This window comes from Festucalex cinctus, chromosome 4, assembly GCF_051991245.1.
Source record: "Festucalex cinctus isolate MCC-2025b chromosome 4, RoL_Fcin_1.0, whole genome shotgun sequence".
Lineage (NCBI taxonomy): Eukaryota > Metazoa > Chordata > Actinopteri > Syngnathiformes > Syngnathidae > Festucalex > Festucalex cinctus.
The window spans coordinates 32,367,631-32,391,299 of NC_135414.1; the positions used below are offsets into that span (position 1 = coordinate 32,367,631).

General features: G+C 50.4%; 1 protein-coding gene across 1 annotated transcript; it reads left to right on the top strand.

Moving 5' to 3' along the window:
- The first annotated feature begins 73 nt into the window (after positions 1 to 73).
- Positions 74 to 23,071, top strand: lrrk1 (leucine-rich repeat kinase 1). The gene is made up of 38 exons (XM_077520447.1): positions 74 to 287; positions 1,246 to 1,314; positions 2,395 to 2,555; positions 3,167 to 3,344; positions 3,458 to 3,646; positions 3,729 to 3,862; positions 4,257 to 4,483; positions 5,447 to 5,574; positions 5,665 to 5,828; positions 5,982 to 6,119; positions 6,462 to 6,574; positions 7,431 to 7,501; positions 7,578 to 7,710; positions 8,295 to 8,407; positions 8,476 to 8,702; positions 9,623 to 9,781; positions 10,335 to 10,507; positions 10,572 to 10,680; positions 10,913 to 11,060; positions 11,965 to 12,143; positions 12,230 to 12,327; positions 12,433 to 12,607; positions 12,774 to 12,931; positions 13,028 to 13,167; positions 14,079 to 14,304; positions 14,776 to 14,942; positions 15,003 to 15,203; positions 15,269 to 15,408; positions 15,862 to 15,999; positions 17,463 to 17,663; positions 17,736 to 17,887; positions 18,465 to 18,582; positions 18,682 to 18,801; positions 18,875 to 19,069; positions 19,276 to 19,490; positions 20,318 to 20,638; positions 20,760 to 20,861; positions 22,017 to 23,071. Exons 2-38 carry the CDS (start codon positions 1,284 to 1,286, stop codon positions 22,189 to 22,191), a joined length of 5,817 nt encoding a protein of 1,938 aa, XP_077376573.1. The 5' UTR covers positions 74 to 287; positions 1,246 to 1,283; the 3' UTR covers positions 22,192 to 23,071.
- The last annotated feature ends 598 nt before the right edge of the window (positions 23,072 to 23,669 follow it).

Below are 23,669 nucleotides of genomic sequence, written 5' to 3' on the forward strand. Positions count from 1 at the left end.
CTCCGAAATCAAAGTGCGGGACAAGTCGCCACCTTATTTTGAAGCTCCGTAGCGGAAGCGTTCGTGTGTGCCGTCGTGCGGCTTTTCTGGTCGGAAAAGAAGGAAGTGAAGTGACTCGCATCATTCACAGTCGGGCTGCCGACGTGTGCGTGCCTGCGACTTTTGCCTCCAAGTTGGCGTGCAAACCTCCTCAATGGCGCGCAGTGAGTGACTTTTCACGCGGCGAAACTCTCACGAGTGGGGAAACAAAAGTTCAAAAGCCCGCAAGCGACGTGGGCGAGGGACGAGTTGAGTATCGCCGCCTCGTTTGTTGACGTTGTTGCGTGTCAAGTGTGAAATCAAGCAGCCGAGGCCAGCGGACGTTTTCCGGAACTATTTATTTGCTTTTGTCACTTAAAAACACAAGAGTGCGGAAAACTATTGTTGCCACACCAGAGGAACAAGGACAAAAAAACATCACATGAGAACGTGATAAGTTCAACATTTTGATATAAAGGTTTTCCTTATAATGTTGTTACACATTATAACTTGATCATTTTCACTTCTGCATTGGGCAAAACAAAATCAAGCAATTCCTTCCGCTGCACACGCCGGCGGCCATCTTGCGTTGCCATTCGCTCAGCTTGATGGGTTTCATTGCGCCCTTGTTACGTTGTACTAAGAAGTGTGAGAGAAGCGCTACATGCACATTTCATCGGTAAGAAGGTGGTTTTTATTTTTATTTTTATTTTATTTTATGTAAAAGAGATCGGTCCGCTTCATGTAGTCAGAAGCATCAACAATCAAATGAAGCAAAGCCCATCATGGGGGGAAAAATGATAATTAATATAAGTAGTTGAAACGGTGGATGCAAGTAGTCAAGTTGTTATTTTAATTTTTTGGAAGGCTCTCATGAATATATCCATGGATCCATCCTGGTGTAAAACAATTTTTTTAATATTATAAGTTAGCATGTTTTTGTTTTCTGTCAAAAGCCAAGACAAATTGTCAGTAACTGCGGCAACATAAGATGGATGCCTGCCATCTGGGGCTGATTGATGCTCCATTCATATGGAGGTCTGTCTGACCTTTAGAAATCAAAGTTGCATGACTAAAAAAAACAAAGCTCAACACCGCGAAGCGTTTACAACAGAGGAGTCCAATTTGTTTCTGGAAATGACTTGAATGTGTGTGTTTTTGTGAGTCTGTGTATGTCGGCTAGTTTTGCATCTGCGTGCTGATGTGATTTTTGCGCGTTGTGTGCAGGCGCTGATGGGATGCAAAAGCAACGTTAGCACGTTAGCATGGAGCACGCCAACGTGGACGCAGGCAGCGGTGAGTGCCGCCATGTTTTGTTCCGCTCGCTTGCTCGCAAACGGGGAAGTGAAAGTCGTGCGAGAGCGAGCGAGGATGCAGTCAAGCCACGTCCGCCACCGCCAGCAGGGACCGGCGGCCGGTACCCGCCGACACGCCCACCACGCGAGAGATGCAAACTTGAGGGGCGTGACTCGAGTCATCGCTCGCTCCCGACCCCAAAAGTGGCCCAAAAAATGTTGCTTCGGTGCCGTTTTTAAAAACGATTGCAAACACTTTCGAGCCATGCCTTTTTGTGTTGACGGGCTCGAGCATGTGCGCATGTCTGTTGTTGGCGTTTGCGGTACTGTGTGTCTCCAATCCTCTGGTCACAACAGGAACGAAAACGAACGAAAAAACTCAAATTCAAAAAACAATTTCATCAACGAAATAAAGTAAAAAAAGAAAATTTTTTATGTTTGGTAATTAACTTCACGTGTGAGCCTTTGGGAATGATTTTAAATGTGATTTGAAGTGGATTTACTTTGATATTGACCGGAAGAAGGATGTTTTTTTTTTTGTTTTTTTTTTAACCACTCACTCCCACACACACACGCTTACTTCATGTAAGCCACATGAGGTCTCCCAGGCGGAGGAGCGAACCGGCGCCAACAGGTGTCGAAGGCAAGTGACGCTTCCACTCCTCGGAAGAAGGATGTTTGAAAATGTGTCACGCAGAAGTGACATCACGGAGAGGCGGCCAATAGAAAAGCACCAAAAGATGACGTCGCACGTAGGCGACAATTTTGCGTGCTTAACTTTTGGCTTGCCTGCTTTTTCGTTTCACTCAGCCAAAATGCAATGCTAGGTAAGAAAGACATTTTTATTTGACCATGGTGTTTTATTAAATATTGCGCACAAGTAATATACATAAAAAAATAAATAAATACTGAAACTAACTTAAACTAAAATTAAGCTTTTATTAAATCACTAAAACTAATAAAAACCAACAGAACCACCTTGAAAACTAATGAAAAGAAACTACATTTCAAAAACCAAACTCAAAATGAAAATTGCCAAAGTATAATAACCCCGCCTCCGTCATCTTTTTTTGCCATTCAGGAGCAAGTAGTCAAGATGGTGGTCCTTCGTGCCCCTCCCCCACCCTGGCCAGCATCCAGCGGGCGTACGAGGCGGGCCGGCAGGAGACGGCGAGGGACTTGATCCGGCGGGCGGCTTGCGAGCGCTGCGGCGGCGCCGAGGACGACGACTGTGGCCACGCTGTGAGTCTTTCACGTCTAGCGTAAAAAAAAACATATTCATACGTCTTTGAGCATGGTAGTATATAAACTGGGACGTATTTCTACGTTTTTGGGAGCAAACGAGTTCCGGTATAAATCACCTGCAATGAAGGTCGAAAAATCCCCGCAAGAAAGAAGCATTCTCAAACTGGGATACTTGACTCATTGAATATTTTGTCCAGAATGAATTTTCATGTGCAATGATTCCCTTTCAAAAGTCATTTTTCCAATTGCTGTCTGTCGACTGATGATGACATCACTCGTGCTGAGGAAGGAGGTAACGGCCAATCATGGCTCAGCTGGTCAGTAAACGAAGCCATGATTGGTTGTTAACTACTTCCTCAGCACACGTGACATCATCATCAGTCGACAGACAGCAATTGGAAAAATGACTTTTGAAAGGGAATCATTGCACATGAAAAATAATGAAGTGAACAAAATCTGAAGTTTGTACAGCTGAAAATGTCTCAATGAGCCAAATATTCTTTCAAGAGAATCTCCAAACTGATGCGAATTTGGAAGCCAGCTTGAGCTCAAGTCGCAGCGACGTTGCCTTAGCTTAGCTTAGCTTAGCGTGTGTGTGCGTGTTTCAGGACGGCGTCCTGCGGCTGGCGTCGGCGCACGGCGACGCCGAGAGTGTCGCTTATCTCCTGCAGAAGCAAAACCGCGTTGGGATTCTGACACCGGCGTCGGAGCAGAACTCGGCGGCGGCGGCGGCGGCCCGCGCCGGACACGCCGGCGTGCTGAAAATTCTGTTGGACGCCATCCCAGGTCAGCGCACGCTTCGCCGCAACACAAACGTCGTCGGGACGCAAACGCGAGCCGTCCTGGGATGGCGGTCGCGCGGCAAATAAGTTTTGCTTTTCTTTGGCACCTGCCAACAGGTGTGCGCGAGATGAGCGACCTCCTGAGCCACCTGCTGTCCATTTGCTGTCAGCGTGGCCACGTGGACTCGGCCCGCCTCCTGGTGGAGGACTACGGCGCTGCCGCCGCCGCCAAAGAAGACGACGACGACGGCGGCGAGCGCTTCCCCGTCATCTGCGCTTTGCCGCTTTACGCCGCCGCGCAAGCAGGTCACGGCCAACATCAGCCGCGTTCGGTCAAGGCCACGTGCCGCCGTCCGTCCGTCCGTCCTAACGCTTGTCCCGCTTGCAGGCAGCGAGGAGCTGGCCCACTTCCTGCTGGAGAAAGGCGCGGCTTTGACGTCGTACACGCTGTTGGACCATCCCGAAGTGAGCGCGCGCCTGCTCGAGCGACGGCTGCAACGTGACGAGCAAGACGGACAGCAGGTGCGACTTACTTTTTCACATCGCCGCACAATCGTCATCGAAAAGTCTCAAGACTAACGCCGAGACTTTTGCTCCTCGCAAGAATCCTTTCTCGCCATCTCAACGCATACGTTGACAGGATCCAAATCGGACAACATTTCAGTACTCATTGAAAGCGCATCATTTATCATGTTCAGACATTTGACAACTTCAACACATGTATCAATTATTTGCTTCATAATGTTTAGTACAGGAAGATATGAAGGTCGTAACCCGCTAATTATCACGATAATTAGCTTTTGTATATTGGAGCAAAACAAGCTCCAATGTCTTTTCTTGACTCACTTCACAAGCATATTCCGCTGGCCTTCATCCGACCGTTGAAACCAAGTTTTGAGGATTGCGCTTTGCGCAGGTGCTGAGCGTGCTGTGGGGCGGCCTGCGTCTTCCCTGGTTGGAGCTTTCCTGGCTGCTGGGCGTGTCCAGCCGGATCACGCGGCTGGATTTGTCGCAGAACCATTTGTCGTCGCTGCCGTCCGTCCTCCCCTGGGGTTTGCTGCGGCTGCGCGTCTTGGACCTGTCCGGCAACCGGCTGACGGCGCTGCCGCCCATCGCCGCCTCGCAGGAAGTCATCTGCAGCAGGTAGCCCAACGTGGCCCCACGGGTGGGCGGGACTGTCCGGGCAAGTATGTCTGGTCCTCTTGTTTAGGGTTAATAAACTAGCTTTGTAACTAGCTAGCTAGCCAGCTTGCTAGCTTTGTATCTATGTAGCTATCTAGCCGTCTGGCTAGCTATCTTTCTAGCTTTCTAGCTTTGTAGCTAGCTAGCTAGCTAGCTAGCTAGCTTTGTATCTATCTGTCGATCAATCGATAGATAGGTATACAAGTTTCATCATGAAGCATAATTTATACATGTATTTGAGGCAAGTATGTTTTGAAGTCCTCGAGTTCATCTTTAATACATTTTCTACTAAGTACGGTCTCAAATTTGGATACTGTAAATGTGTAGGATCATACGGTGACAAATGTTTCTTGGGAGGAGCAATATGGCGGCCTCACAACCTCACAAAAGTCTTTGGCCTAGCGGCGATCCAGTCATATATTCAGATCAGCGTCTCATGCTGCATTGGAGGATGTTTGCAAGTCGGATATGTTGGTGGTGTTTGTTCCACTTCCGACCTGAAAGCGTTCAAGGCGAAAGTAAACAAGCAAAATGGCAGATAGTGGTCAATTGTTTTTTGTTCTTAAAAGTCATTTTGACCTCCGGCAAACTTAGCTTCTCATAATTTTGCTTCCTTTTTTATTGTTGTGATCTTATTTCACAAGCATTCCGTACAGTTGAGTAGTTGCCTGTAGGGGTCGCCATTGTCGAGCGACGTCCGTTGCAGTTGCAGTTGCAGTCCGTCGGCCAAGTCGACCTCGCACCAGTTGAAGGGGGCGTTCCCGTACACGCGTCCTGCTTTGAACTGGGAAAAGTCCCACTTGCCACTTGCCGCATGGTTCTCACCAGTGAGGAAAGATGAGGAAGTGGCATTTCACTTCAGTTCACTTCCTGTCCATTCAAATTGAAATTCATGGAATTGTGACCGTTCCTTTTTGCGCGCAGGTTGCGCGAGGTGGACGTGCGCGAGAACCAACTGAGCGCCTTGCCGGCGGGTTTGCTGCACCTGAGCGAGCTGAAGAAACTCTGCGCCTCCAAAAACCGGCTGAGCCACTTGTTCGACGTCCCGCCGTGTAAGCCGCCGCCCACCCGCTCGCCTTCATCCGCCTCCTCCTCACGGACACTTTTTTTGTTGTTGTTGTTGTTGTTGTTGTTGACGTCAGCAACCAACTGGCTCGGCCTGCGTCAGCTGGAGGACTTGGACGTGTCGGACAACCGTCTGTCGGCGCTGCCCGCCGACATCACGCACGCGCTCAAATCCCTGCGACTGCTCGACGTGTCTCGGAACCGGCTGGCCGCTTTTCCCGAACCGTGGTCCTGCCCCCTGGTCGGTGGCGCCGACGTGCGTGCGTGCGTGCGTGCGTGCGTGCGTGCGTGCGTGCGTGCGTGCGTGCGTGCGTGCGTGCGTGCGTGCGTGCGTGCGTGCGTGCGTGCGTGCGTGCGTGCGTGCGGCTGTCATTGACGCGCTTGCCGATTTCAGAAGCGGTGCCGAGCGTCGTCCAATCAGATGAGCCACCTGCCGGACAACATCGCCACCTTCTGGAAGAATCACCTGCAGGACGTGGACTTGTCCCACAACCTCCTGGAACGTTTGCCCTCCGACCTCTTCCGACTGGAGGTACAGCCAGCGCCTTGCTCGGGATCCTCCTAACGAGGGTCCGACCGATATGCATTTTTCGAGGCAGAAAAAAAAAGCGATTACCGATTAATCTGCCGATTATTTATGACAATATATATGTATCGAATGAACCCTTTCTCCAATTCCGTTTCAACGGGTGCTACTTTAAGCACAAACTTTCGCAATTAAGATTCTCTGCTTTGAATGACTTTGAAAAGTCCATATGAACAAAATGTATGCAAGGTTATTCAATAGATTTCTGTGTCAATAATGCCGCGCGTCCGAAAACGAAGTTCCGTCCGGCTCTCAGACATTCTGTCTCGTTTGACGTCCCGCCGGCAGGCTCTGCGTTGGCTGCGGGTGGGCGGGAACATCATCAGGACTCTGCCGCCGCCGTGCGACTGGACCTGCTCCCGCCTCAGCACGCTGGACCTGTCCGGGAACCTGCTGGGAAAGTACGTCTCGTCTCATCTCGTCCTCGTCTCATCTCGTCCTCGTCTCGTCCTCGTCCCCGTCTCGTCTCGTCCTCGTCGCGTCCCCGTCTCGTCCACGTCTCGTCTCGTCTCGTCTCGCCCTCGTCCTCGTCCTCGCCTCGTCCTCGTCTCGTCCTCGTCTCGTCCTCGTCTCGTCCTCGTCTCGTCCTCGTCGCGTCTCGTCTCGTCCTCGTCCTCGCCCTCGCCTCGTCCTCGTCCTCGTCCTCGTCTCGTCCTCGTCGCGTCCTCGTCGCGTCTCGTCCTCGTCTCATATCGTCCTCGTCTCGTCTCGTCTCGCCCTCGCCCTCGTCTCGTCTCGTCTCGTCTCGTCCAAATGTTCGACCTTTTGCACATTTGGTTCATTTCGAGCGCAAGCACACTCGAAACCGTTGCCAAGATCCGGGACAAAGACGTTTGTCATGTTAACAGATAGATGGCAGCAAAACGTTTTTCTCCGCCATTTGTTGCCATGTCATTCGAATCACGTATGGACGACCAAAACTGACAAAATTCAAAAGAAATAAACGAGTAAAAGTGAAAATAAAAGTAGATATAAGAAAAATATCATTTAAAAATGTTTTTGTTATTTTATTTCCATTTATATTTTTTTGGATCTAATTTTCGAATGATATTTTTGTTATATTTAATGTTTTTGTTTTCACTTTGACTCATGTATTTATTTAGAATTTGAATGTTGATGTCAGCGTTTTGCCGATTGGCCGTCGAGAGCAAAACTTGTCGTCGGTCGGATGTGGCGAGTCTGAAAATGCGCTTGTGTGCTTTTCCTGCTCCGCCTCCACCGTGTCACATGACTCGACGTCCACGCGTCGTCCCGTAGGAGTGAAGAAGAGCCCAAGTTGAGAAAAGTTTCCTTCTTGAGCACATGGAGCAGAAAAGGTTCCGATCCAGGTACGTGCCACGGAGGAGCCATTTAGTTTTGTTTGTTTGTGTTTTGCGGTGAGCCGCCCGCTCTCGTTTGCCGCAGGTGGTCCTGTGGAGTTCCCGGCGCTGCTGCTGCGGGATTCGCTGGAGGTTCTCTACTTGAGTGACAACCATCTGGAGTGCGTCCCGCCGTCCGTCTGCGCGCTCGCCAGCCTCCGCGAACTCTACCTGGCCGAGTGAGTCGCCGTGGCAACGCACACGCATGCACACGAGCCAGATTTGATGAACTGAAGTGGCCGTTGTTTGTTTTGTTGTTTGCAAAATGAACTTGAAGACAAATGTACTTCCATAAGTCCAATTGTACAAATACATTTTGTATAAAGCATCATGAAACTGAATTTGATTGATATTTCTATTTCAAAGACTTTGTTTTGTTTCATACTTTTTATTTTTGACTTTATTTTATTTTTTATTAATTAATACAACAGTCGTGTTTTAAAACTGCAACAAAAAACAGTGAGGTGAACATATTGTGAAAATAATTCATACTTTTTATTTTTGATCCGATTGTATTATTTCATTTCTATAGTTTTTTTTTTTTTTTATGAATGACTCCAAATTGATATGATGCGTCTTCTGTCAGCACGAGGTCGCGTGCATGATGACATCATAAATATGCGACCCTATCGTAGGAGAGGGGAGGAGTTGAGGACTTGGGCACAACTTAAGCCGCAGCCGCAGCTGCAACGGATGGACCAAAGCGCCGTGTGATGATTGATTGGCAATAATTGTCGTCCACCGATATTGTGTATGCACGCAGCAACGCGGGCATCCGGGAGCTTCCGCCGGAAGTGTCGAGTCTGAGCAACCTGTGGCAGCTGGACGTGGACAACGTGGACATCGGCAACGTGCCTCAAGACGTCCGCAGCAAAGGTTTGTTTCTCATTGGCCGTCGGTGCGGCGGAAGGAAACCAACCAATGTGGCAAATGGTGGTCAACAGGCGCGGCGGCGACGCTGGGCTTCCTGCGCGCGCGGCTGCGCGGGGCGGAGCCGTGCCGCGTGCTGAAGATGCTGCTGATTGGCCCGCCGCGCCAGGGCAAGTCTTCCCTCCTGCGGGCGCTGCGGACGGGCAGAGCGCCGTCGGCGGCGGCGCCCGCCCAAGCCGCCGTCTCCACGTCCGCCTGGGAGATGGACGTCCCCGCCGGCGGCACCGGCGGCAAGCGCAACGTCAGCAGCAGCGCACGCGTCCGAGCCAGCCAGCCGCTTTGCGCGCGTTCAGTATCGACCACGTCCGACTGCATGTTAACGACTGCATGTTTGTTGCTCTCGTCTGACCGCTCCTGCGTGCGACTTGCACAAGTTTGTGACTCGTATTCGACTCGTATTTAAGACTCGGAATATGCGATCGTCTTGTGACTTGTTTTTACTCATGTAAGTGACTTGTGAATTCTAGTTTACTTAGTTTTGAGTTTTGTTCTTTTATTCGTTTAGTTTTGTGGGTGGTTTTAGTTATTTAGTGAATGCTTAGTTGTACTTTTTTTAATGTGTATTATTTGCGCGCAATCTTTAAAAAACAACATGGAAGTTAATATCAAAATAAATCTCCTTAATATCACATATAAAATCATGGCCAAAGTTTGCTAAAACATTTTTGCTCCAATTTCCGTTGGTTTTGTAAACATCAAATGTACTTTGAGTTAGTCTTTGTTTTTGAGAAAAGCATTTTTGTTTTGATTTTGTGAATGAAATTTCAGTTTTTTTGGATTTCAATTTTTCTTTGTTAGTTTTCGTGTATTCAAATCTCTTTTGTTGTGTATGACGACGACGAGTAAAATGTCTCTTGCCTGTTTTGAACTCGCATGTGACGCGTATGATGACTTGTCTGCAACTAGTATGACAAGCAGTATTTCGCTAACTAACTAGTCTAACCCTGGCGACTGACTTGTATTGACAAGCGGATCTTGACTTTTTTTTTTTTTTTTTTTCCCGATTGACTCATCTGACTTGCATGTGTCTTGTATGTGACTTATGTCAAACTAACATGACCTGAACGCGACTAGTATGACTCGCGTGTTGCGCGTCGACGAGTTGCTAGTTGTGTTCCGCCAGCGCTCGAGTGACGTTTGCGCTGTGGTTGCTCTGTCCAGAGGTTGACGTTGAACGTGTGGGACGTGGGCGGTCCGCCGGGCACGTCGGCGCTCACGCAGTGCTTCTTCACCGACGGCGCCCTCTACGTGCTGACCTGGAACCTGACGCTGGGCGAGGAGGCGCTGGCCAGCTTGCAGACGTGGCTGCTCAACATCGAGGTGCCGACAAATCAGCAAAGCAAAGCAAAGCAAAGCAAAACAAAGCAATCTTCTTTGAAAGACGCTTTGATTTGATTTGATTTGAGTTTGTGAACGGCAAACTTCAATTGCGGTCCTGCTTTGGAGCAGGCATGGAACCATATCCAAACATCACCATGCGATATTATCACAATCGGAAGGTATTGTGGGGAGGTTGCTGATACAAAACCCCCCAAAAAGTCACAGTATTGTCAAAAAAATGACCTCATAAGGTCATACAATATTGTGCTTTTGTGTACATTACACCAATTCAAAAATGTATCCATATTAAAGATATATGCTAGCACACATTGAGTTCCAGGATCCACATATTGAACAAAACGTGTCGTTGGACGATGGCTCACAACCATTCGCGGATGATCACAATAATCGAGTTGTCGATTGTTTTGATCATCGCTGAACCCGTCGCGCTTCCGTCGATGCGTTGTGGGTAGCTGCTAAACGGTCGGCCGCCACGCACGCGGCGTTCCCCTTCCCGTGACAAGCATTTGACCCGTTTGCCGTCCTTTTTGAGGCCCGAGCGCCCAACTCGGCGGTGTTGGTGGTGGGAACGCACCTGGACCTGATTGAGGACAAGTTCCGCACCGAGCGGCTGGCCACGCTGCGGGCGTACGTGCTGGCGCTGTGCCGCTCGCCCTCGGGCGCCCGAGCCAGCGGCTACCCCGACGTCACCTGCGCGCACCTGCGGTCAGTATGCGCGCATGACAAGATGGCGGCCGGGCGCGCTGATGCTGCTGCGTGTGTCGCTCAGCGAGGTGTCGTGCAAGACGTTGGAGGGCGTGGACGAGCTGAAGAAGCTCATCCAGCAGGTGGCGCTGTCCATGAAAGACGCTCACGCCAGGAAGCTGCTGGGCAGGATGGTGAGTATTCGATGCCGTTTGGTTCCGGCTCGTTGCTGAGCAAATGAGAAGTAGCGCGGTCACGGGGCGGCCATCTTGGGACAGGGCACTCGCAACACCTGCCGTCAAGGCACTTTGGAATCGAGTGTGTAAAGCGTCCACGGGCCACCTCGGCACCGACCGTGACTGACACTGGAGCAGTCCCCTGTCCCAAGATGGCCGATTCCATCTTGTTGTTGCCGATTGTGCGCAGATCCCCGGCAGCTACGTGCGGCTGCAGGAGGCGGCGGAGGCCGAGAGGCGACGGCGGCGCCACGAGGGCGAAGTGGCGTTCCTGACGGAGGCTGAGCTGGAGCGCCACGCCGGAAGCGACATCGCACACTACCACGACCTGCCGGCCGGTACGTCCGCCGCCTTTCTAATGAGAATAATCATCATACATGTTCCATTTGGGATGCACTTTTCATAAGTGAAAATCAAATCACATCAAAAGAAAATAGGAAATCGAATCAAATCGGATTCTCCATGAAATCAACAGATTTTCAGGCCTGATTCAAAGAGTCCAGGCTCAACCGAGTTGGGAGTCAACGTTCCGTCTCCCATGACGGAGAACTTGCCGGTTTGAGGGATTTTCACGAGATATTGATTTTGAGGATGTGAAGGCGCGGGTGGAGGATTGTGGCGTGGTCGGTTCTTTGAGGCAGATCCACGGATGCGTTTCTGAGTCAGTCAGTCCTCGAATTTTGAAATTGATCCGGGATGCGACAGTGAAGTGATTTGAGAATGGGAGGAATGTCTTGCTATTTACTGGCTTTTAGCAGCAGCCCGTTTTGGTGTTTTGGGTGGATTGCGGCTTCGGGATGGAATTGGGAGCTCGTCCCATTGCAGTCCAGTCCCGACCAGTTGTTGTGCTGTTGTGAGGGACAGAGTGGGCGGAGTCTTGAGATATTGCCAAGTTGCTCAAGCCATATTTTGACGAGGGTCGAGCCGTCTGCTTTCCTCAACCTTCCACGATTGGACGCCATCATACGTTGACGTCTTCTTGTTCCAGTTTGCTTGCTTGTTTTTTCGGGCCAGTGAAGAGAGAAGAAAAAACCCCCGAAAAGTTTGGCACTTGAATCTCAGTCAGAATTTTCAATTGTGAGAATAAAGTGAGAAACCTGCCAAACTTTTTCCGTTTTTCTCTCTTCACTGGCCCGAATCCATGTTTGGAAGTGTTTGGGTTGGAAAGCAAAAAGTGACTTTTTTGTTGTTGTTTTTTTGAACCGTACGAGTGACTAACGTGGCCGCGTGTGCCCGGCGCAGCCGTCCGCTTCCTGACGGAGACGGGAACGCTGCTGCACTTCCCGGACAGCAGCCGCGGCCTGCGCACGCTCTACTTCCTGTGTCCCGTCTGGTTGGCCGAGTGCCTGCGGCGGATCGTCGGCCTCAAGCCGTCGCGCTCGCCCGCCGCCAACGCCGTCATCCGGGCGCGGGACCTCCGGGTGGGTGAGGCCGACGGACGGACGGACGGACGGATGCGCAGGGAAGGGCTGCATTGGCGCCCCCGCCTGACGTTTTTGTGCTCCAGATGCTGCTGGTCGGCACCGGATTCACCCGGCAAACGGAGGAGCAGTTCTTCCAGTTCCTCAGCAAGTTTGAGATCGCGCTGCCCGTCGCCAACGACAGGTAAGTCACCTGGACGCCGGTCAAGGAAATGTGACCAGTTTGGAACGGCGTCCCGAGCAACGCGGCAAGTGGCGTTGTTGTGTTTTGTTTTTTGCGCCTCCGCAGCTACCTGCTGCCTCACCTTCTGCCCGCCAAGCCCGGCGTGGACCTTCACTGCTTGCGGCGGCCCGACGGCGCCAACACGCTGCAGCGCCTCTTCCGGATGAGCTTCGTGCCGGCGGGATTCTGGGAACGCCTGATTGCCAGGATGCTCATCAGCCTCACCGACATGGACGCGCAGGTGACGCCCACTTTGCCCAATCGCCAGCGAGAAAATGACGACCACGCGTCAGCTGACACGTGCACAACACGTGCGAGTGACGTGTCACGCCACATCGTTCACCGACCGGCATTGAATTTTCCCATTTTGCCACAAACGCGTGTTTGTTTGTTTGTTTTTTGGTCAGTCGCTGGAGGCCGAGCGTGGCAGCGGCGGCCGGACGTGGTTTTACCGCTTGGGAGGAAGCCAGCAGAGGAACCGCTGCAGCACATTCCGAGTGCGGCGCCAGCAAACCGTCTACTGGAGGGAGGGGCTTCTGGTCACCTTCCACGGAGGTTACCTCAGGTCAGTGGAGAGCCGGGAAGCGACACGCTGCTCGTTTCACGCCCAAACAATGCCAAAGAATGCCAAAGAATGCGAAATTCTGCTGCTGCTGCTCAGCGTGGAGTCGACGGACGTCAACTGGAAGAAGAAGAAGAGCGGCGGCATCAAGATGCTGTGCCAGGCGGACGGCCGCGACTTCTCGGCCATGGCCTTCGTCACCGACCACATCAACGCCCTCATCGAGCAGTGGTTCCCAGGTGGGTCGGTCGGAAACTTTGCTTTCCAAAATTCGCTTTCTTGCCCGTCAAATTTGTTCCAAAAGCAAGATCAGCCATCGATCACATGACCATCGATCACATGACCATCGCTTTGCGCACTTTGCAAACCACGTCAAACACTTGATCAGCCCTCGAAAAGCGAGAAACACAAGTGAGACGTTCGCTCACAATTCAAAGCATTTATCGATGCAAAATGGCTGCCGCGTCCTGGCGCTTGCCATCGGGCCCTCTGGTGCACTGCGACGAGGACCGGACCGAGCCGGAGCCACGCCCACCGATAAAAGCAAAAAAACAAAAAAACAAAAAACAAAAAGAGTCCAATTTGGCATCTTCGCAAAACAAAGCACAAACATTTTTGCTTTTCTTCCACTTTTGACTTGGACGCCAACAGCTGCCACTTGTCCCATTTGGTGGCAATCCAGTCAAATATATCGATCAGTGATTGCTCGGGATAAAAAAAGTGCCGCAATTTGGTCGTCATGTTCACAATATTTAAAAGCCATCCGTCTGTTCAAAAAGTCCATTTGTGCACTTCTAGCACCATCTGGTGGCTATTTTTTAGTGCAGTTTAATTTTCATGAGGGATGTTTTAGCCCTTCTATATTTAAAATGACTAATTGTCAGATGAAGGGGATTGCAATACGCTTGCGAAGCGAATCAATATGTGGAGGAACTCGATGAGTGCCTCAATATGAAATATTGATTGAAAGCAACAACAAAAAACGTGCCAACGACGGAAAGCGGCAAACCGAGATGATTTAGAAATTGATGACGTGGATCTCATCTCATTGAAGTCGAGCAAAGTCCGGTTCAGCATGAAATCTGGCGCGCACGTCTGCCGGTTGTTTAGCGGAGATGGTTTTTGTGCAAACGTTTGTGTGTCGGCGCAGCGCTGACGGCCACCGAGAGCGACGGCAGCCCCGTCCTGGAGCGCTACGCGCCGTGCCCGCTCTGCGCCGCGCGCACGCCGGGCCACGCCGTGCACCTCTTCAACATGGAGGACTGCGCTCTGGCGGCGGCCGAGGGCCAGCGCATCGCCTGCCCCGGGCACCCCCGGGACCCGGTGCCGCTCCAGGAACTGGTCCCGGAGCTCTTCATGACCGACTTGCCGGCACGGTAACGTGAAAGCTCGTCTTGGCAAATGTTGGCAAATCCGATTCCAGCGCGTCGTCCGCTCTTGACTTTCACTTTTCACTTTGCGATCATTTCCAGCCTACAAATCAGGAATCAAAGGCGCTTTCAGTCCAACTGACGTCATTCGTCAGGCGCTCGTCCAATTGTTGATTGACAAAATCGTCACTTCAACTTCAAAATTGAATCCACAGAAACAAAGTTTTTCATTCTCATTTCAAAGTCGAGGTGCTTTTCTATTGGCTGCTGCTCGATGATGTCACTTTTCAAAACTTTTATAAATAGATTTCTTTTTTTCTTTTTTTATTGATTTATTTTATTTATATTTTATACATATATATCATTAATTTTTTTATATTTATATACATTCTTTTTACTTTTTATTTCTTTTATTTACTGTTTGATTTCTTTTTTCATTTTTGTTTTTCCGAATGAGTTTTTGTTGTTGCGTTTGAGGCTGTTCCTGGAGAAGGATCATCTGGACTATCGCGAGGACGAGTCGAGCGTGATCGGGCAGGGCGGCAGCGGCGCGGTGGTGTACCGCGCTCGCTACCGACAGCAGCCGGTCGCCGTCAAACGCTTCCACTTCACCGGGTTCCGGCGCAAGATGCCGGCCGACACAGGTGAGCCCCTTTGCCGCGCCGCGCCCGCGCGTCACCTCACGCCGCCTTGCGCGCCCGCAGACACCGTGATGAAGCGCCTGCAGTCGTCGGCGGTGCGCCGCCGCTTCTCGGAGTTCCGTCAGGAGGCGGCGGCGCTGCACTCGCTGCGCCACCCGTGCGTGGTGGCCCTGGTGGGCGTGTCCATCCACCCGCTCTGCCTGGCGCTGGAGCTGGCGCCGCTCGGCAGCCTGGACGGCGTCCTGGAGGACAGGCGGCGCCAAGGTGAGGCCACGCCCCCTGCCGCTCGGCCGGCCCCGCCCACCGGCTGACCGGTCTGCCGCTCGCAGATGGCGGCTACGCGCCGCTCGGTCACATGATCACCTACAAGATGGCGTATCAAGTGGCGGCCGGGCTGACGTACCTGCACAGGAAGAACGTCATCTTCTGCGACCTCAAGTCCGACAACATCCTCGTTTGGTCGCTCCAGGTTTGACTTCGCCAAACGCCAGTATAAGAGAGTATAAGAGATCAACCAACCAAAGCTCAATTCGGCACAATTTCAAATCCATTTGTGAATAATGATGAAATGGAGCAATATTCTAGTGCTAAATTTTTCCCTGTTAAAAGAAGAGACGCTCATCTTTCTTTTGGTAGCTTCCATGTTTTTATACTCGTAGAACAGAATATTCTGCGGGCCTTGCAAATTCAGTCCAGTCAAACAGCCGGGAGCGAAGGCGATTGCTTCAGTCAAAATGGCTGCCAGTCAATCGGTTAATCGCGTGACACGAAGCCACTGGCGGCCATCTTTTGATGTCACCACTCACTCGGCTCAATTCATAGCAGACATTTTGACTGACTCGTTTCTCGACAATTTCATGGACGGACCAAAAAAGCCACTCGGGTCCAAGTTTGCCGTCGCTGATGATTTTTTTTTTCCCAGGAGCGGGCGGCGGTCAACGTGAAGCTGTCCGACTACGCCATCTGCCGCCAGTCCTTCCGAGAGGGCGCCGTGGGCGTGGAGGGCACGCCGGGGTACCAGGCGCCCGAGGTCCGGCCCGGCGTCGTCTACGACGAGAAGGTAACGCCGACGCCGCGCCGTCTGCTTCGCGTGTGTCGTGCGTTGCGTTTAGCGCACTCTAGTGGACGATGGCTGTCATGGTCTTTTTTTTTTTTTCCTTTCATTCTGAGCGTGGGGTTAACATTGGCTCTCTCCACTCATCCATCCATTTTCTTGACCGCTTATTCCTATATATAATATTGGGGTCTAAGGAATTGCGCAATCAAAGAAACGGGGTCTCCAAAGCAACAAATAGTATTTTTTTTTTGACTTTTTAAAAAATTGTGAGCTCCCCAGCACAACCAATTCTCTGGCCTTATACTAATTGCCTATGAGGTGTTTATGTCTCATCTGTATGTATCGTGTACAGTTTCGACAGTAGTCTGCTCGTGAGATGGGAGGAGCAAGATGGCCGCCCTGTGACTTGAACAGCGTGTATGGGCTAGCGGCTATCCAGTCAATAGTCCACTGACTAACCCCGGGTTTACAGCGGCTGCGGTGCGGCTGCGGTGCGGTGCGTCTTGACTGCGTGCTCCGGACGGGTCCATTTTTTGGCCAATCCGCACAGCTGCGGTCCGGCAGCTCCGCCGCCGACCACTTCCCGCCGTGTCTCGCGTGACCGCGCGCGATCATGTGGCATTCAAAACAACAGAGAAGCAGAAAGAGAGGTGGACTTGGATTATTTTGTGGCTTTCGACCTCTCCTCGTCCATGTTCGCTGGTGTCTAAACCGTGAATGAGCACCTCGCACGTTAACTGCAGGCCCGTCGACGCCCACATCACGTTTTGCTCGCATGCTTGCGAAATAGTGTTTTATCTTGAAAGGTAACCGGAAACTTATTTTGAAACTGCGTCGGTCTTCCTGTCCCGCTCCATGTGTTTTGTGCTAGCTTGCCATTTGCAAAAATTTTAAAAGAGGTCTATCCTTGCGGAAGGCCGCAGCTGAGACGCAGTCGACACACAACGCACCCGCAAGCGGTGTCAACGGCACCATTCGAATGAATGGAATCTAATTGCTTGCGTCGCCAGACCGCACCGCAACCGCACCGCATCCGGTGTAAACCCGGGGTGAGTCACCAGGGCCAGGCTCCGCCTTTTAAAGACAGGCACGCAGATGTTCCTCATCATCTTCCTCCTCCTCCTCTTCATCATCGTATTGATTTGCTACTGTTGAATTGTCCTAATCAAACAGGACGTTTGATGTCTTTTCAAACTGTTATTTCTCGGAGTGGCCAAACACCAGCTTGCCATCCGCCCGCCATGACCAAAGCAACTCATCCGCTGCGCATGCCTGACCTTTCCCCATGTTCACCAATAGGGGGCGCTGTAACGCCATGAATACAATCCAGCATTTGAAATCGGAAGACAAAGTTAACGGATGGAAAGTGAACTTTGTCTTTATGCATTGCGGTCGCCAAACTGTTTGTAAATGTTGAAAGCGCGTTTGAAGTCCCGCAAACGGCATCTTGGAGCGCGTTTGTGAAGGTGGACGTGTTCTCGTACGGGATGGTGCTGTACGAGCTGCTGTCGGGCCGCCGTCCGTGCGCGGGCGGCCGCCATCGCCTGGACGTGGCCAAGAAACTGTCGGAAGGCGTGCGCCCGCAGCTGGCGGCGGCGCCGCAGGAAGTCAACTTCCACTTCCTGCAGCAACTCATGACGCAATGCTGGGACGACAAACCGGAGAAGGTGATTGGCTCGTTCGTGGCGTGATTGCGTCTATCGCTCATTACGTGTGTGTATATTTGTGTGTGTTGTCAGCGCCCGACGTCGTCGCAGTGCACGCGGCGCATGATGGATCCCAGCTTTGCGTGTCTCCGCTACGTGTTGGCGTGCGGCTCCCACTCGCAGGTTTTCCTGCCGCCAGCAGGGGGCCAACACGCGCTCTTGTGGGACGGCCACGCGGACGACAGGTGAAGCGCCGCCATACTTGCGTCGCGCCTCGTGTGACTTGTGGGGACGCTGATCGATATCCATATATGTGACTGGATAACCGATAGGCGAAGACTTTTGAGACGGGGAGGCGGCCATATTGCTCCTCCCCTCCCAAGCAACGTTTCTCGCCATAGCATCCTATACGTTTACAGGATCCAAATTGCAGACGCCGCTTAGGGGAAACGGCATCATTTATGCTGTTTTAAATTGATTAAACAAAAACAACAAGAGGACTTCAGACATTTTAGAAATGATATGCTTCATTTAATTTTTGTAACTAATTCAACAAAAGATGCCTCTGCCAAATCAAATATTGGGGTTTAAGGAACTGAGCCAGAAAAGAAAAAGGGCACTTTTTAAAAAATACAGTAGTTCAAAAACTCGTGCCCACCCCATCACAAAGCCCCACCAATACGAACTGTATACGTATGGGAGCAACAAGATGGCTGCCGTGTGACGTCAGCGGCTTGCACTGGCGCGTATCGGCCTATCGGCTATCCAGTCATATGATGCTAGCATGCTAATTGCATTTGTGTTGTGGCGCCAATGCGACAGGAGCTACAGTGTGTTGAACGTGCGCAAAGGTCGTCTGGAGGTCGACAGGAAGTGCTGTCCCGGGAGCCGGGTCAGCTGCCAGGTCAAAGTGGACGACACGCTGTGGCTGGCCACGCACGTGCGTGCGTTCATTCGTTTGTACGTACGCGCGCACGCCTCTGCTCGTCACGCGTCTCATTTGTTGTTGTTGTTGTTGTTGTTGTGGGTGTGGCCACAGGAACAGGAAGTGCTGGTGTACATCCTGAAGGACATGTGTCCTCTCACGCAACCTCATAAACGTTTCTCCTGTCCCGCCGTTGTCACCTGCTTCCTCAAAATGCCTCCGCACGCACAGCGGGTCTGTACGCACGCACGCACGTCGTCATCATCATCATCATCATCTTCATCATCTGACGTGTGTGCGTGTCCAGGGCGGCGTGTTGGCGGGCATGTCGGACGGTCTGCTGGCGTGGTACGACGTGGAGGAGGCGGGGCTGCCGGCCGACGGCCCCGCCTACTTGTGCGCGCGCACGCTCAATAAGACCGCCTTCGGCTTGATTGACAGCGACCCCAGGCAGAGGCCCGCCCCCGTCACCTGCATGCTTCTCATTGGCTGCGGCTCGCAGGTCCGCTCCTCTTCTTCACTCTTCCTCCTCCTGCTCTTCTCCTTCCTTCCTTCCTTCCTTATGGAGGACAAAAACTGGCAACGTTCCAAATAACCAAATAAATGGCCAAAAGTGAACCTAAAAAGGGATCTGGAATGTTGTCAGTTTTGTTCCTCTTCCTCATGTGGTTCGTGGCCGCCTCCGTCTTCATCTGGTCTTGGTCGCAGGTGTGGCTGTCCAACGGTCCCGGCGTGCTGGTGGTGGACGGCGGCAGCCTGTCGCCGCTGCGCCGCCTGGACCCGTACGGGTGTCCGTCCTCGGTGGTCTCCATGGCGACGGGCTTCAACGTGCGGGGGGAGGAGTCGGTGTGGACCCTGGACGACGTCAGCAACACGCTCGTGCTCTTCCACGCCGCCTCCTTCGCGCTCTGCGCCAAGTACAAGTCAGTTTTGCTCACTTTCTTCTTTGGGACTTTTCCAAGCTTGCAAAAGCAGCCGCACGAAGACAAAAACTTGAAATTTGGAACGGATGTCGCAAAGTTGACTTTGACTTCCACAAAGACACGATCGCAAACGTCAAAATCACCATCACGATGATCTCATCATGTACAACGATACCGCAATTATCGATACGTTCCTCAGGTCCACAATAATCTACGATAAAACTAATTATAAAATAATAACAATATCATTTAAATAAATAAATAGTCAATCAATACATCATAATAAACTCAAGAAATAATAAATACATAAAAAACATTCATAACATAATGATAATAAAAATGATATAATAGGTATATATAATATATAAAATATAAATAAATATAATAAAATAATATATAAATTAAAAATAAAAATCTAATAAATGATATATAATAATAAATTAAGAATATAAATACATAATGTATATATAAATAAATTATAAATATATATAATATATGTAAAAGATAATAATAAAAATAAAATGATATAAAATAATAACAATAATAATAATTCTAAATCATTAATACACTAAAGTCGTCTTCTTTGCCTGAAGACTTGCGTTCTTTCCCCTCCACTCTTACGAGGCGCTCCCCCTAGTGGCCCACCAAATCATTGCTCAACAAGTCATGAACAACGGGTCCGTTTTCGTGGCTGCATATTCACTACAAATATTGCAATGCTTTTCGGAGGCGTATCAATAATGTGTCGGGAGACAAAGTATGAGGATGTATCACGATATCGATATTTATGGTCGGTCGCACTCCAAGTTGCCAATTTGTCCCTTCAGCTGCGGCGACTGCAGTCCTCTCCGTGACGTCTTCCCGGTGCGGCGTCCCTCGCCGTTTGGCGAAGACGAAGACGAGGAGGAGGAGGAGCTGGCTCAGCCTCCCGACGGCGGCGTGACCGTCACCGACAGCGAGGAGGCGGGGACTCAGATCGTCCGGCACGGCCGCTGGCCGACGGGCGGATCGCGGTCGGAGGAGGACGCGCAAGACGGCGTCACGTCGCCGCCTTTGGATGAAAACGGCGCCGCCGGGCGATCCTCGCCGCCGGCGTGCCTGCGGGCCGTCCGCCTTCTGATGGTCAACGACCTCCTTTGGGTCTTCAGGTAGCAAACGACTCGTGCCGGCGGCTCCAGGATGGCGTGAGAGGGGCGGAGTCAGTTGAGCTGCGGGAATGACTTGACCCCAGTGCGACCTTTGACAGCCAAATGTCGTCGTCGTCGGCAGGCTCGGCGGAGACGTTCTGCTGATCCAAGTTGAGCCGCACGGCCGGCAAACGAGAGGACGGGTCAGCGCCGTGCTCAACCCTCCCGACGGACGCCACTTGGGGTCAGTACACTCGCTCCGCTCCCGCAAAAAAAAAATCACCAAAATATCCAAATCAAATGGAATATCCAAAATATCTCCTCCGTGCCCAATCGTGCAGCTTTTCCACATTTCTGTCCTCCAACACGCCCGATTCAAATGATTGCTTTATTGCTTTTCAACATATCAACACGTTACAGGTGTCAAAAAACACAACTGAAAACATCGGTTTGTTGGAATCGGCTGTTTTGGAGGACGAGAAGCATCGAAAACCAGCACGACTCCGGCCAAACCTGCTCAACAGGGAAAACAACTTCTCACAAATACTCCAAACTACTAACGCCAATATCGTGGTAGCGCCATATTAAAAGTGCCACAGTATATTCACGATGTTAACAGAAGCACATCCGTTTCCATTTGTGCATTTCTAGCACCCTCTGGTGGCTACTTTGTAGTGCAATTTAATTTTCATAAGGCATGTTTTGGCCCTTCTATATTTCAAAACTGCACTAACACTCAGATGAAGGGGAATGGAATATGCTTGGGAAGCCAGTTTTTTATTTTATTTTATATTTTTGTATCGCCAACCTCCCCACAATATCGTAATAATTATCGTATCATGACCTTCATATCATGATAATATTATTGCGATGTTTGGATATCGTTACATCCCGAGGAAAACTACCACCGGCTCAAAAAGGTCAACAGGTCTTCGAACCAGACCTGGACCAAGTCCAGTTCTCGCTGTCACCATCAAGTCAAAGTCAAACAAAACAAAATGTGCTGCTTTTATTTTTATTGAACTCATTTGTTCCCAAAAACGTATAGAAGGCTTTGATGTCAAGAACAGTTGAAGAAATGGTCGTTATTACACAAACGGCCAGCAGGTAGCAGCAGAGTATAAGAGATCAACCAGGGCCATGTTGAAAAAAAGCTCAATTAGTCGCCAGTTCTAAATGGATTTGTGAATAATGATGAAGCTTCGCTATATGCTAACGCCTGCTGCTGCAAAACGGAAACCGATTTGAAATGTATTGCGAAATTCGATTGAAAAGGACTTGAAGTGAATGAGTTCATTTGAAGGTGCAAAAAGCAACCAAGATTGGAGAACCTTTTGAGAGGAACCAAGTACAAGCTGCTAAAGTGCTGACAACGAACGCAGGTGCGCTTCCTTTTCAGGCCGCTGGTGGAGGCGGGGCTGGCGGGCGCGGACGCGGTGGCGTGCGGCTTCCGGAGCGCGTCGACTTTGAGCGTGTGCGTGTGGCGCGCCTGGGACGCCGCCCGCCTGGACGTCTTCTACCGCAGTGCCGAGGACCTGGCACGCCTGGAAAGCGCCGTGCGCCGACGCAGGTAGCCGCCAGACGACGCCTCAACAACAACAACAACAACACAAAAAAAAGTCACACCAGCCGATTTGGGATTAAATGCAAGGCCTGTCCTCTAGGGGCGCCGTCGTCACATTGGCACAAAGTCAGGTTTTTTAGGATTTATTTTTTACTCCAACGACGGAATGTGTGCATGCGTACGTGTATTTGAAAAATTGCAAATAAAATGTCATGTGATGTTGGAATGTCCAGGTAAAAAAAAAGCAAAAAGTTGGACTGCGGATCTTGACAAGCACCACAGAGGAAAGCGTCTCTCGTCTTTGCACAACAATCAAGAAGAGTTTTCCTGGGATGCAACCGTATTTCATCAACTAAAACAAAAACTACAACTACATATCAAAAAACAATTTTGTTCATCAAATAAAAATGAAAATACTTCAAAAACAAAACCTAACTGAAAGTACATCTTATGTTTACAAAATGAAAACTATTTTCGTCTTTGGTAATGCATTGAATGCATGGGGATGATTTTCAATGTCCATTTTGATATGAACGCCATAATGACCACGTTTGAAAGTGTGTCGCACGGAAACGACCTCATTTGGTAGCAGCCAATCGAAAAGCACCTTCACATGTCGTTGCTCCCATGATGTATTTTTTGATATTGCACACAAGTCATACACATAAAAATACTGAAACTAACTAAAACTACGCATTTATCCATCCATCCATTTTCTTGACCGCTTATTCCTCACAAGGGGTGCTGGAGCCTATCTCAGCTGGCTCTGGCCAGTAGGCGGGGTAACACCCTGGACTGGTTGCCAGCCAATCGCAGCAAACAGAACATTCCTGTTTGTTTTTTTGTTGAAACATTCAAAGAGAACCAAGAATTAAACAGAAGTCTTATGACGTTATGAGTCCCATTTTATTTGTCATAATACTTCATTAACATTAAGAGCAAAGCAAAAGATGAGTTCCATTCTCCCAGTCGTGCTCATTTTCTTTCCGGGACGCGATGTGCTGTAGTAACCAGCTCCTCCAGTAGATGGCAGAAATTGAAAGCGTACGCGAACAGACAGTCACTCCCGTCAAATCATCTTTTCATACCACCTTAAAAGCCTGCAATTGCGCCATCTCGCCTGTAGATGGCACGATTTCGCCTGTAGATGGAAGTGTTTGTTGTTGCAGAGGCACCACTCACTCACTTTGGGTGAAACTTGTTGACTTTGAAGGACTCCCGTTTCCACTAAACCGAAATGGCGTTGACTTTCTCACCTGTTACGCACTCCACACATCTCCAACTATCAAATAAGACCTGTTTTGAAAAATCTGATTAGCAAAAATTGGAAGAAAACGGGTTTAAACTTGCCTACATCGGCGTTTTGACTGCAGAGGCTAATGGATGAAATTGGTGATTTTGGTGACCTGTCACTGCCGCAAAAACAAAATGGCGTTGCCTTTCTCACCTGTTTCACACTCTACACATCGCCAGCATTCAGTCTCAACA